We start from the raw sequence: 15,120 nt of genomic DNA on the forward strand, positions 1-15,120 counted from the left end.
TCCTCCCCTCTGTCTCTCTGTCTCTCTCTCTCCCCTCTGCTCTCTCTCTCCTCTCTCTCTCTCCTCTCTCTCTCCTCTCTCTCTCTCTCTCTCTCCTCTCTCTCTCTCTCTCTCTCCTCTCTCTCTCTTGTCTCTGTCTCGCGTACACATGTTCATATACCTCTCTTGCATGCACACACATCATTGCCTTACACACAAACCCCTCTCTCACACTCACACTCACTCATTCACTCACTCTCTCCCACAGTCTCACTCTCTCCCACAGTCTCACTCTCTCCCACTCTCCCACTCTCCCACTCTCCCACTCTCCCACTCTCCCACTCTCCCACTCTCCCACTCTCCCACTCTCCCACTCTCCCACTCTCCCACTCTCTCACTCTCTCACTCTCTCACTCTCTCACTCTCTCACTCTCTCACTCTCTCACTCTCTCACTCTCTCACTCTCTCACTCTCTCACTCTCTCACTCTCTCACTCTCTCTCTCCATGGTTGTTAGCTCATTTGCTCTGCCGCTTGCTCTCTCCCTCGCTCTTGCCCTGGCCTGGAGCCTGAGGCCTTACTTTCCTACTGTTTCCAGTTTGTCAAATTAGAGGCTGACTTCTCATCGGCTCACTAGTGCAAACACCTCATCACTAGTGAGCCCATCAACAATGAATGCAGGGAGAAACCAGCCTCTGATTGGACAAGCAACTTAATTTTAAAAAATTATACATCAACCTGACCTACTGCAGAACCCCAGATGCATCCAACAGAGCCCCAGGGTTCTGCAGGAACCCAATTTGGGAAACCCTGCTCTAATGAATTCTAAGGATTCAAATCCACCGTGAAGGAATTTCCCCTCCACTCAATCCTAAATGGATGAACCCTAAATCAAGACTCCCGCCAAGGAAAACATCCAGTCAGCATCTCCAGTTGAGTCAATTAGATCATCTCTTCACTACAGTCAACATGGACTTCTTCTACCTGATGTATTCTCATAAGGCAGTCCCGTCATTAATCAGTCTAGTGAACCGTGGCTGCATCCCCTTAAGGCAAGTATATCCTTGGGAACATAGAACAAACAGTGCAGAAGGAGACCATTCGGCCCATCGACCGGAGACAAAACTCTGCAAAATACTCTGGCCTCATCTTAGCCCTTTATAATAGCACTAAAATGTCCTACACAACCCCTTTACAAAAACAGTGAACATCCATTTTGCCGTAGCTCCTTGTATTTGTATGTTAACTGTGTGATTTGTGCATAGGAGCACCCAAATTCCTCTGCATTATAAGTAAACTACCCATTGTGCTGATTAGTGATCTTGTGTGAGAGACATGATGACTCCTCCGCTGCAACCCCTCATATTAATCTGGGAACGTTAAGGCCAACATGGGCGGCACAATAGTTAGCACTGCTATCTCACAGCACCAGGGATTCAAGTTCAATACCAGCCTTGGGTGACTGTGGAGTTTGCATGTTCTTGATGTGTCTGCGTGGGTTTCTTCCCCCAGTCCAAAGATATACCGGTTATGTGGATTGGCCATCATCAATGCGCAGGGTTACCGGGGTAGGGCTGGGTTGCGCGCTGTTACTGGGGCAGGGCGGGGAAGTGGGCCCAGGTAGAGTGCTCTTTTGGCGGGTCGGTGCAGACTTGATTGGTTGAATGGCCTCCTTCTGCACTGCAGGGATTCTATGAACTATAACACCACAACTGCCTGATGGTCTATGGTTGAAGCCAAATAACTCAGCACAAACAAGATCACATTGTGACCTTGGTTACATAGAACATAGAACAGTACAGCACAGAACAGGCCCTTCATCCCTCGATGTTGTGCCGAGCAATGATCACCCTACTCAAACCCACGTATCCACCCAATACCCGTAACCCAACAACCCCCCCTTAACCTTACGTTTTAGGACACTACGGGCAATTTAGCATGGCCAATCCACCTAACCCGCACATCTTTGGACTGTAGGAGGAAACCGGAGCACCCGGAGGAAACCCACGCACACACGGGGAGGACGTGCAGACTCCGCACAGACAGTGACCCAGCCGGGAATCGAACCTGGGACCCTGGAGCTGTGAAGCATTTATGCTAACCACCATGCTACCGTGCTGCCCATGACATGTGATTTTGTATCATTCAGCCATCTAATATCCATTTAGAACCTTGCCACCTCTCTTACTAATACAAATTGGATGAGACAGAACAACAATATGGAATGGTCCAACAAATTTCATTAAGTTCTTTGGAAAAGGGTGATTTGGTAAATAAATTAATTTTCAAAAGGTGTTAAATAGGGAATTTCCAGGGAAGAAATGAATTTGAAAATAGACCAATAGTTGGTCATGACTAAAGCATTCAGTGACTCCCATCGTGTTCACTACTGACTGCAGTTTTAGTTACTCAGTCTCCAGTTGTGTCAACTTTTATATTTATTGCTGCAGAAATCAGCATTTATGCTACATTATGCTACATGGATACAGTTATCCATTGAGGGGGGGGGGGGGGGGGGGGGGGGGGAAGAGAAGAATCTTTTAATGATTTAAAAATGCAATGGAATTAAGAGTTTTGCCTCAAACTTAAAAATCAGTAATTGCTTTAAGCAGGAGCTGAGTGGTCTAAAATGGTGTCACTCCTGACGCCTTATTCTCAACAGCCACCTAATAAACGGCCGTGGAGATGAACCTTCCACATTCTCAATTTTTATATTTTCATGGATGAGCTATACAAGCTCTCTTTCACCAGTGTGAACAAAGTATCAGTAGCCTGGTACAGGGAATATGAAGTATTTGGCATGAGGACAGGTTTGACCTTAGTGGACTGGGCAGAAAGGCTAAAAGGTTGGACAGTTGATGAACAGAGGCAGATTTTTAAGGTATTCAATTCCTCGCCACTAAAATATATCCCAGAGAGGAAGAAAGAAAGATTGTAAGAGGGGGTAAAACGCATTTGCGTTTGCCTTCAAGTTATTAAAGGAATCTAGCACAAAATATGAAAACGAATGCAAAAGTTTCCAGAAGTATATGAAAAAAGGAAGCGGGTAGCTAAAGTCAAATTTGCTCTCTTTGAGGACAAGACTGGGGAGTCAATAATGAAGAACACCTGAATCAATATTTTCCCTCTGTTTGCATTGTGGAGGACACTGGAACCAACCCCAATAGTAACAGGTAATGCAAAGGTTGTTGAAAAGAAAGAACTTAAAGACAATTGACATCACTAGGGAAAACGCGCAAACATTGGGATTGAAGGCCAGCAGGGTCAACTGGCCTGCATCCTAGGGTCTTAAAGGAATTGGAGCAGAAATAATTGAAACGTTGGTTCTCATAATCCCTTGATTCTGGAAAGATTCCAGTGGATTGGAAGAACGCCCCTGTTCGAAAAGGGAGAAAGGCAAAAAGTAGAAAACTAAAGACCAGTTAGTTTAACATCTATTATTGGAAAACTATTGGAATCCATTATTAAGGAGGCATTTGTGAAATCAAAATGCAATCCGTCAAGAGTCGGCATGGTTTTATGAAGGGTATCAATCAACATCTTTTATAAAGGTTAAATCGTGCTTGACTAATTTGCTGGAGTTCTTCAAAGATGTAACAAGCAAAGTGGATAAGGCGGGTCTTGAAGGAGTAGTCTATCTAGACTTCCAGAAGGTATATGCTAAGGCACCACACAATAGGTTAATATCCTTTGGTATGATCCCACCAGGTTGGGGGTAATAAATTAGCTTGGATAGAGCATTGACTAATCAACAGAAAGCAGAGAGTTGGGATAAATGGTCTTTTTCTGGTTGAAAACCTGTAACTAGTGTAACAGGGTTCAGTACTCGGTACTCGGGCTTGTCTTGGATTCGGGGATACAATGTACTATTGCCAAATTTGCAGATGGTGCTAAAATAGGTGGGAAAACAAGTTGCAGCGAGGAAGTAAGAAATTTACAAATGGATATGGATAGGTTAGGTGACTGGGCCAAAATTTGGCAGATGGAATTTTCATGGATAAGGTGGAGTTATCCATTTTAGTCCAGGGAATAAAAAATGGAAAGAAACTTCAAAATGCATCGGTACAGGGGGATCTGGGTGTCTTGGTGCAAGAATCGCAGAAAGTTAGTATGCAGGTGTAGCAGATAATAAAGAAGGCAAATGGAATTTTGGCGCTCATTGCTAATGGAATAGAATATAAAAGTAGGGAAGTGCTGTTACATATAAGGCATTGGTGAGAACCCATCTGGAGCACTACAGCACACAGTGTCGGTCCCTTACATGAGGAAGGATGTAAATGCATTAGAGAAGGTTGAGAGAACGGTCACTAGATTGATTCCAGGAGTGAAGGACTTGTCTTAGGAAGAGAGCTTGAACAGTTTAGGCCTATACTCGCTGGAGTTTAGAAGAATGAGAGGAGATCTAATGGAGGTATATAAGATGCAAACGGGGATTGGCCAGGTAGACGTAGAGTGATTGCCTCCTCTTGACATTCTGGAACGAGAGGCCATAGTTTTGGACTAAGCAGTAGCAGATTTTAAACATGAATAAGGAGGTATTATTTCACTTAGGAGAGTCGTAAATCTGTGGAATTCTCTATTCCAGACTGCAGTGAATGCCGGAACACTAAGCAAATTTAAAGGAGGAGATAGGTTTTTAAATTTGCCGAATGAAGGGTTATGGGGAGCGGACTTTAAAGTGGAGTTGAGGCAGACAGGAGATGAGCCATGATGGTATTAAATGGTGGAGTGGGCTCAAGGGGCTGAATTGCCCATTCCTGCTCCTAGTTCCAATGTTCTTTTGTTCTTATGAAATGTATAAACGGGCTGAAGCCTGTAATTACCTCTTAACTTTAATCCCTTATTAGGTAAACATATTGGTGTTACACCATTGAATATATTTGTGGCTATGGCATTTAGTGTGTCACCAGAATTGTGGTGAGCAAAACTGCCGGGACTTTTATTAAAAGAAAAGAAAAACAATATTGTTGATAACAAATCAATTGAATGCTGAAATGGTTGGGGTAAATCTGACTAGCATTACTGTGACAATCTAGGGACTTATTTTATATTGAGATGGCACTGGGTTGAATCAGCATTGCTTACTGCTCCAGTCTCTGATATCAAACTCTTCAGGATTTGGCTATTGTGGGTCAGCATCCTGAAGGAAGGATACTCGTCGATGCTGACAGGGCTCCGAAACATCCTCGTAGTTCAAATCCATGGCTGGCATCACTTAGCACACCCAGGAGGCATCACCTAGTTGAAAATATTGTAAACTTGATGATCCCATCTTGACAATCCTTCAAGCCTGTTTTGAAATTCAAAAGTTTAAAAATAAATCAGATTTCCACAGATTATGCAACAACGAAAAGAGGCCATCTGGTCCAATCGCTTGAGCCTCCTTCCATTCATGAGGTTTTCATGAAGCTTTAGTAAGAGCAGGCATTTTATTCCCCCTGTGAGGATGTGTCAGTGTGCTGTCGTCCGTTTGATGTCTGTGTGAATGCTTTGAGAACCATTCCATCAATAATCTGAGCTGTTAGCTAAATCATCCACTTACATGTAATTTGAACAGATCTGTCTTATTTTAAATTGACTCTTGAGAATCCTCTTACTAAGGTGGCCTTGGAAGTGTCAGCCATGGCTCGGTCGCACTCTCGCCTAGGAGTCAGAAGGTTATGTGATTAAGCCCCACTCCAAGACCTGAGCCAGGTTGATGCTCCGGTGCAGTACTGTGGGAGTTCTGTATGAGGGTCTATCGTTAAGCTGAGGAGGCCCTGTTTGACCCCCCGCCCCCAGCCAATATTTATCCCTGAATCAGAATCGTGAAATAGATTATCCGGCCATTAAATGAGAGCGTGCCAGTGCAAATTATCATCCCACCTTTCCTGCATTGCAACAGTGACTATTAGAACACTTGTTCATTGGCTATGAAGTGCTTTGAAAAGCACTTTATAAATGCAATACCCTTCACCTACAGATAGCTTCCCTGCCCCAGACACTTGGGGCAAAGAGAAAAATCAACAAAGCGCACACCCCTGTTTAACATTTTAGGTTACGACCATATCTTTATTTCACATCCTCACTTACCAAGGAGGTTTCCCTAATTGACATGTAACTGATATGTGGCGTTCCATCTATTTTAGTGCCCCTATTGATTATTTCAAATCTGTTTGAAGTTTGCAAAGCAATGGGAAGATATTAATTGGGTCAAACATTCTACTAGCGTTTTGTGATTTCATTTGGATTGAAGAAATTGCTAGTTTGCTTGGTTTTATGAAAGCGGAGTTGCCTGCCTGGTACAGGTTACTTGTGATGTACAATGAGAGATGGTGCAATGCAGATTTCAAGTGCCGCACGCTCTGTTCTGAACGCACTTACGAGAAACGATACTCAGTGGGATGTCAAAGGTGATGCAGTAAATAATGGTTCAAAGTTAATATGGGGGGCACACTTCTAAGCAGGTGAACTTAAATGTGGCTGATTATTTTCTAAGTTATTTAATGAGAGACTGATTACAAAGGAAAGAACTTGATTTTACAATAAAATGTCCATTTTAAAAACAAATAGCCTTTACGTGGACTGTGACTTACTTTGGTATAATCTACAATATGAAGGAATTGCCCAAGAACAAGCAATTATGAAAATCTTAAATATATCAACAAAGCCCTAAATTGATAAGAGCTTGTATGAAGCAAGTTTAGTTGCAGTGTGTTGTTGTTGAACTTGAATGGATTATGCTGTCTATTTACTTGTATGATTCTTTTTGTGCAGCTGAGAAACATGACGTAAGCATGGATGTGGGAGGCCCCTCAAGGATGAGAAGCAGCAGCAGTTCTTCTGAGTCAGACAGTAGCAGTGACTCCAGCTCCTCTGAGAGCAACGACTCTGAAACAGGTTAGCGTCAATTCTTTCAGTCATTGAGCCTGTTGCTAGCCTGGTGCTGGTGGTGTCCATTTCCCCTCTGCCCCCACCTACTCTCCATTCACCACCCACGATAGTTTCCAAGCGACAACCAGTGACTTCTAAACACAGCTGCAATACATACAATTTGCCAGATTAATGGAGTTGGAGCCCTTTGCCAATAGTTTGTGTTAAAAGATCGACATGTCTGGAAGAAGTTTAGCGATAGTCTGTTAAAGCTGCATAGAGGAAAAAAAAGTGCAATAATGCCGACATTAACGACCCTTGAAAGCCATAAAGAGCTTGAGTTTGCACTTAAATTGTAAGGCAGCTTCAACAGAGGTTTAAAAAAAAAAATTCTTCTTGGAAAAAAACAGGATTGTTTTTGTTTTTTGCTACCTCTCATCTTGCGAACGATCAACGTTTGACTACCGGCAAATGAAATTTGCTTCACCTATCTAAAATTTATGAAGGATTTCTGGTCAGAACATACACATGCGGAATGCAGTTTACAAAATGTGGTGTGCACCTGTGTGCAGTCCGTGTAGCGTTTCACATGGTTGGTGCTAACACAATGCATTCTGTGGTCAGTGGGGCAGGTTCAAGATCTTCCCCAACTCCTGTGGACTCTTGCGCAATAAGATACGTGTGTGTTTTTTAAAATATAGTTTCTATAAACCGTTTAAAAACACAACAAAAGGAGGAAAATAAAAACATGGTGGGCTACGGCTCTTGTAACCCCTTCAGCTGGCAGAAATTATTTAGGTCCTACGTTCTACCAACTTCATCTTCACGGCCATTGACTCAACGAAGCTGCCGCAAGAATTAGCAAGTAAGCTGTGTAATCTTTTTGTAAAATTATTCTTGATTTTTGTAGAAAATGCTCACCACTTAGCTAGTTGCAAGGCTGCAACTCGATCTTGGGAATCAGATATTTCAAACCTGGCTTGTGTGCAATTTGACATGGATTGGTGGCGGTCTACAAAATTCTAATCATGTGATATCCTGCCGAGATATGGGCACCGTCAGAAAATACCTGTTGTGCGTCTGTGACAATGTTGGACCTTCCTAACCAATTTTCACCACCCATAATGAACAGCCACTGTGGAACACTTGAACAAAGAGCCAATCTGTTAGACCCAGTATTCATCTCTCGCCTTGCCTCCTATAACAATGGTATTTACTGCAAAAGCTATAATTCAGTCTGCGTTCTTTGACTCGAGAGCTGTACTCGTGAGTCCCGTGGCTGAATTACGGGCTTGTAATCTCTCCCCACCCTACATTCTATGCTCGTACTGACCCGTAGGGAGAATACTTCGCAGTTTGAAACCCAACATGTTTAACTGGTCTGCCATCTAGCTTATTGTGGTCGAGTTTCCTTTATGCTTGCTTTGCAGCTTTGTTTGAGACATTTCAAATTTTAGAACTTCTTATCTTTGATCCGGGGAGCACTTGACTCCCAAATACCCGTAAAAAGATTGTATGCCGTTCCACCAAAATAATCTGTCATCTATTAATTATTTATGTAATGTCGGTTGAAAAATTTGAGCAATGGATTTCTAAGGAACATAAACTGGAGCTTCAGTTTACAGTAGTTGAATTTCATTATATACACTAGTTAGTCATTCAAGATTTGCTAACAACTGTTCTAAGGGGCTCTTACTGTATGTATTTAATACATCCAAGATAACTCAACAATTTTTATTTTTGTATTATGCACTTCATTATTGCAAATGTGTTATGATATGTATGGCCTTTGGATGCTGTGATTTCTTACACAAATGCTGTCTTTCAAATGAGTGATTTTTTAAAAACAAAAGTTGTAAGTTGTACTTTTCTATAGATTGTGTAATAGCCACAGAGTGCCGAGTTTGGAACTGAGAGGTCGCCCAGCTGAATGTGACATGTTGTGATTCTCATGATGGTGAAATAACAAATAACTGCTGCAATCTTGTACAGAGGGGCTGGGCCAGTTTGGAGGTTGAGGTTGTGTAAACTGTACATAACTGCCAAAAGACCTGAAGACTTCCTTGGCTCATTATGGTTACCTGGATAGCCCATTTGCTTCAGTGAAAGTGCCAAATGAAAATACAATTTCAAATATTGGCATCTTTGAACTATGGAAGAGCCATCCCAGAAAGGAACGAGCCACTGAACTTTGTGAGATGGCTTATTTGTAGGGCCAACGTTTTGATTAGACCGACTGCTATCTTCGAACCATAGAATAGAACCATAGAATTTTTACAGTACAGAAGGAGGTTTAAATATAAAACAAAAAGTCAAAATTAGTAGCGCAATTTCAATTGGAAGTCATCTGAAACATTGTGAATGAGTCACTAGCCTTGTATTAGGCTGGTGCTGTGTACAGTGTATTCGGTGTTGGAGAAGCCTATTTTGCCAAGGCATTCTCCCAAGTTTTATTGAAATTAAAAGACCAATGATAATGTATTCAAATAGTTTAAAAGTTGCTTAATTCAGATTTTCAGTACAAAATAGTTATCAGGCGTATACTTTATACACTCTCCCAGCTGAATGTGTATTCATTATAATGTAACTTTTCTTAAAATGTGCAAGATAATCTGCACTTTGGTCACTAACTCACCCAGTTGGTGTACAGTTCCTTGGTGACAGCAACACTTTCTGGTGCATCACTTCAATGACCGGTTTTCATGTGATCCTCGAAATCAATTGGATTGCTGAGGGTGACAGCTGAAAGCTTCCCATTCCCACACAAACATTCATTCAACTTCCAGCCGTCACTGATTGTGTTCCAGTTGAAATGCTACTGGTTTCTCCCCCGAAGTGAGTTCAGTAGTAGCATTGCACCTGTGTCTCTGGTTAAATGAACTGCTTTGTCATAGATCAAATATCAAGCTTTGCAACCTTCCAGTCTTTACGGGTTAGTGCAGCCAGATCAGACCTGCATAAACATGGCGTATATTGTACTAAGGTGTCACTATCTGACTCACTGTCTAGTTAGCTTACCAGTAGATATTCAACTTCCGTACCTTTTCAACTCGTACAATACAGCGACCATGTGTGCACTTTAGGTTGAGTTAGTCCAGAGCTGGATATTAATGAACAGATCACAGGAGCAGGAACAGCCAAATATGGCATATGAAAGGGTTAAAGGTTTAAAGAACTTCATCAGCAATCACTTCTCTCTCTCTCTCTCTCTCTCTCTCTTTCTCTTTCCCCCCCCCCCCCAAAGGTTTGTGTTGATGCATTCAGCTGTTGATTTCTCATTGAGGTTTGTGGATGTATATTAGTGATAGTGGCAAGCTTAGAATGTTTCCTTGTGGCATATCCCACTGAGCTCTGAAAGGAGAGCCTGAGTTAAGAATTGAAATCTGCTTGGTTGAGTTGGAATGAGGAGTGCTTGGTTTTGTGTTCTACAGATCAATCCTCAGTTAGTGGCCAGTTGTGATTAAGCACATTTGATCGAAAATGTCGTCATGTATGGGGCAGCACGGTAGCATGGTGGTTAGCATAAATGCTTCACAGCTCCAGGGTCCCAGGTTCGATTCCCGGCTGGGTCACTGTCTGTGCGGAGTCTACACGTCCTCCCCGTGTGTGCGTGGGTTTCCTCCGGGTGCTCCGGTTTCCTCCTACAGTCCAAAGATGTGCGGGCTAGGTGGATTGGCTATGCTAAATTGCCCTTAGTGTCCTAAAAAAATATATAAGGTTAATGGGGGTGGGGTTGTTGGGTTACTGGTATAGGGTGGATACGTTGACTTGAGTAGGGTGATCATTGCTCGGCACAACATCGAGGGCCGAAGGGCCTGTTCTGTGCTGTACTGTTCTATGTTCTATGTAACTGTCCCTTCCGTGTGTATTTTTTTTGTAAAGTTATTGCTGTTGCTTTCACCCATTGACTATCTTCAAAAGAGGAAATATGCATGATTGGGCGCAGTGTTCTAAGTGGCTTGAATTCCACAGGGACGAGCAATTTAGAGAAACTCACCCGTTGTTTATTTTATCCATGCTGCAGCGATAGTCCATTGTACTTCAGACAATATGCTTCAAGAATCAATAAATGCTTCCTTGTCCCTGGCACTATTACCACCAGTTACTGGGCTGTAATCCACAAGTTGTTCATCCTTGTTAATCAACTCAAAATACTCTGTAAACGATCTGGCATTACTGTCCATTGGAATTCGGGGGATGGGGGCAGCAGTGGGCCTGTAGTGTAGCTGTGTGTACATTTTCCATCTTCCATTATGCTTTATTAAAGTCCCAGTTGAACAAGTTGATGGAAATTGTATGCGAGTGCTATTAACTGATTGTGTATAGTAGCACTGTGCTACTCTGGTCATGTCTAAAATGGCGATAGGACCTATTGTCTCAACCACACTCCCAATGTCCATATTTACTTCCATAATTTTGGTTGGGAGACCCACAGCCTCTAGTTATATGCGTGTCAACCTGCAATGGAACAAAGGATACTTGGGTGTTGCAGAAAACAATTAGGCTCTCTGGAAGGCAAGATCAGCCAGGACAAATCTACAGGTTGCATCTGGTAAATGGCGAGTTCTTTGTGGTCTAGTTGTCCCTGTTCCTCTAGACTCTTTACCATCATTATTTTGCCATAATAGAATTCTCCCTCTGTAGTGGTATCTTGAATCTGATTTTTAAGTTACTGAGGACGGGCGATGCTTGACGCTGTTACTTGATATTTTTCGTAATAAATTTGATGCAATTGCTTACTTGCACATAATCCTTTTGGATTTTGGTGTGCCTAAACATTTTCTTGTTTAAAAAGTGCCTTACTAGCCCACAGTTTGAACACCATTTGTATGACTTACATGATATGGTACGATTTTAACTACTGATGCTGCGACCAGAGATCTGTTTTTAAGAAAAAGACGGTGCATCGATATAAATAAGTTGCAGGTTTTAGAATTGTGGCAACAGTTTATGGCTAGATTCATTTGCTGTTATGCTTACGCTAATGATGCTTTTGACTGTTGGGCTAGATCCTTGTATAGGAAGGAAGACGAAGATGCTTGTAAGGGGGAGAAGTTACAAAATAAACATTGGTTGGATCTACTGTTTTTGGCTTGGGTTTGTAACTGGTCCCTCTTCAGAGGTAAATACATAAATCCTCGATATGGGTGCATCCAGATTGCTGTGGATTTGGAATTGGTGCTATGCAATTTTAAATTTTGTATCCCGATTTGTGAGGATTTGAGTTGGGAGCAGCGCTGTCTTTAGATCTGTGCGGATTGATGCTGTTTGCAGTATAGTTTGGGAAGGGGTACCTCCCTGTCCCGTTCTGGGAGTAAGGTTCAAGAATTTGAGGATATTGAGTTACAATCGCTTCGTTTGGAGTTGATTTGGAGCATGTTTCAGAATACATGGCAGACCTGTGTTGAAACTTAGATTTTTGTGATTTTGGAAATGATGCACTCTTTTAGTCAGGACTAACTTCAGGTAGACAGGGAAAATATAAGCAGCGAAGATTAAAAAAAGAAGAGAAATCTCTTTTTAAATTTGATCAGCAGAACAGGGGTTTTAACTTCTGTTTTTGGAATGGCATTGCTGGCCCCTCAGTCAAAACTTTAGCACTCGTTGGCTACTTTTTTTTTCTTTTTGATAAATTTTTTGTAAGCTAAAAGATGAAATTTGTGATTTTTGTTTTGTTTGGAAAATAAACTGGACTATGTACACCAATTTTATTGTGATGAAACAATTCAGTGTTCCAAAACTGTTGTTTTTTTGTATGCAATTGTATATCTTATTTATTTTGACTTTGCATGTTTTGTAATTGTGGGGAAAACGTTTTTTTTTTTGCTTTTAAAACATTGTGTTTTATTTTTGACTTTGGGGTCACACTGAGTAGCTGTTTTTATACGCATTGCATGCAAGAGAAAACCCTAGTTAAAGTCTACACGTAGTGTTTGACAGTTATTAAAATGAGACGGAAAGCTGTATTTCTGGTAAAAGCAGCTGTATAACAACTGGAGCTTAGAACACCTTATCCTGTTTATCACCAGTCTCAGATTTTCCTCTGAGTTGCTTAGCCTGTGACCAGCTCTACCTGCAGCTTAATTGAGACGTATTTATGTTGTATTCTTGCGAGGAGATGCATTCATTAAAGTGGGAAGTCATTTAACTGGGAAGTTAATTTTTATGACATCGCATTGTGTCCATGTTGTGCACTCCATTCCAGACCACTTGAGACAGAGGTTCTTCAGTAGGGCTACTTAGCTGCTTTTTCACAGGTTCCAAGAGTTTTGATGACATTCCTGCCAGTTGACCAATAGCCCACTTACTGGATGTGGTTACCTTGTGAAGAAAGAGAAAACCAACATGCAATTTCAATAGATTACTTTACAATGGATTACTTGATGTTTTCCAAACCAAAGTGATGCAGTTGTTAACTGTTCATTTGAAAGAGGTTAAAAGCACATCTGATCAAGAAGCTTTGATGTCTCCTGGATGTTGCACTACTAGTATTGGTAAGAGATCTGACTTGTTCGTCAGGCAGATATTCATGGGATCGTCAGAATTGGTGCGTAACAGCATGTTGAAAACTATTCCTTTCACCTCTGGGACCTTAGTTTAAAACTTGCTTGAACTGACGGATGGAACTCTCCTAGCTGTAAGAATCTTTTGTGGAGTAATTTTTGGAAATTTCAACCCTGTTAACGGGATCAAATTTTACAGCACAAAACTGCTTGTATGTCTCAGTTGGAGACCACAGGAATATTTGATATAAATACAGCTGTACAATCACACCAGAACAATGAAAGGCTATGAGGCTGGTGCATAATAGATTGGACTATATTTTATCTGGCCTATGCCCTGAATTGTGAATGATGATGATGCTACTAGTGGGCATCAAAGGTTCAACCGTTTGTTTTTCCTTTCAGTTGTTAAGCTTATCCTCATTAACGCAGCAGAGGATAGCTGGCTTAACTGTTATTTGTAGAGCTATGTTGTAGTTTGGTCATTTCTCTCCCCCGCCCGCCCGCTCACCCCTTGGCACATTGTAGCCACAATCAGGCCTAGTTTCTCATGCTTTACAGTGTTGCATGATCTGATAGTATAGCTTGGCCTAACGTATTTGGGGAACCATGAAAGTAAGGAAATGTTTGCAGTTTCCACGTGTGGTCTGATTTTATTCCACCATCAGCAAGATGCTAAAGTTGTTTTTTTGTAGATGTTCAAATTGCAGTGTCGCCCTGAACACCCTAATACTGTACTTCCATATAGTAACTTCATTTGAAGCCTACTTGTGACAATAAGCGATTTTCATTTCATTTCATTTCATATCAAATGCCATGATCCTGCTGTTGTGGCTGATGTCAAAAGCTGGCAGTGAGTAGGAAATGCAGTAACTTTACACTTTGGAATACAACATGACTGCAGGTCTTTTCTTGAGCAATTTTATTCTTAGATTAGCACTTTCCAAGTCACCATGGTCAATCTTAATGAATGTTTAGTGCAGTACTCCTGTTCGGCTGTAGAAGTGGTCTGATTCTCGGTTGGGATTTGGGATTCTTTCAGATGATCTCTGGAGATATCTGAAAATCCTCCAGCTGTGCCCATATCAGTTTCAGGTCTGAGCGAATTCATAACCAATCTTTACAAGACTGAATTTGTGAATGCTCTGAAGTGTTTGTTTATTTGGCTTGCAATAAAACTTGCACGGTAGCATAGTGGTTAGCACAATTGCTTCACAGCTCCAGGGTCTCAGGTTCGATTCCTAGCTTGGGTCACTGTCTATGTGGAGTCTGCACGCTCTCCCCGTGTGCGCGTGCGTTTCCTCCGGGTGCTCCGGTTTCCTCCCACAGTCCAAAGATGTGCAGGTTAGGTGGATTGGCCATGATAAATTGCCCTTAGTGTTGGGTGGGGTTACTGGGTGATGGGGATAGGGTAGAGGTGTGGGCTTGGGTAGGGTGCTCTTTCAAAGAGCCGGTGCAGACTCGATGGGCCGAATGGCCTCCTGCACTGTAAATTCCATGAGTCTATGATTTCATTGAGCACCAGAAGAAATGTTTTAGTGAAGGCATTTCTGGAGATTTCCTAACTGAAGCCTCGAGTCATAGGCATTCACAGATGGTCGATGTTCTTTCACATCACCTGGATGTAAGTGGGAAGGGGTTTGTGGTTAAATGAAGTCAGCAAATACTTCAGCCTGTTGTCACTCATTTGTCATTTTCATTGTTGTAACTGCCCCCTTCAAAGCAAACCTATCAACTGGATATTGGTTGTTACCAGAAATGCAGCTTTTGTAGTACATATAAAAATA

At 41.9% G+C, this 15,120-nt stretch overlaps 1 protein-coding gene across 6 annotated transcripts in view; it reads left to right on the forward strand.

The window, feature by feature from the left end:
* brd4 (bromodomain containing 4) overlaps positions 1-15,120 on the forward strand; it is a 216,360-nt gene that overhangs the window by 169,439 nt on the left and 31,801 nt on the right. For all 6 annotated transcript variants that reach the window (XM_038784571.1, XM_038784573.1, XM_038784572.1 and 3 more), the window contains one exon: positions 6,735-6,857. In XM_038784571.1, the coding sequence (XP_038640499.1) occupies positions 6,735-6,857 (123 nt within the window). The remainder of the gene's footprint in view (positions 1-6,734; positions 6,858-15,120) is intronic.

Source organism: Scyliorhinus canicula, chromosome 25 (genome assembly GCF_902713615.1).
Source record: "Scyliorhinus canicula chromosome 25, sScyCan1.1, whole genome shotgun sequence".
NCBI classification, from domain to species: domain Eukaryota; kingdom Metazoa; phylum Chordata; class Chondrichthyes; order Carcharhiniformes; family Scyliorhinidae; genus Scyliorhinus; species Scyliorhinus canicula.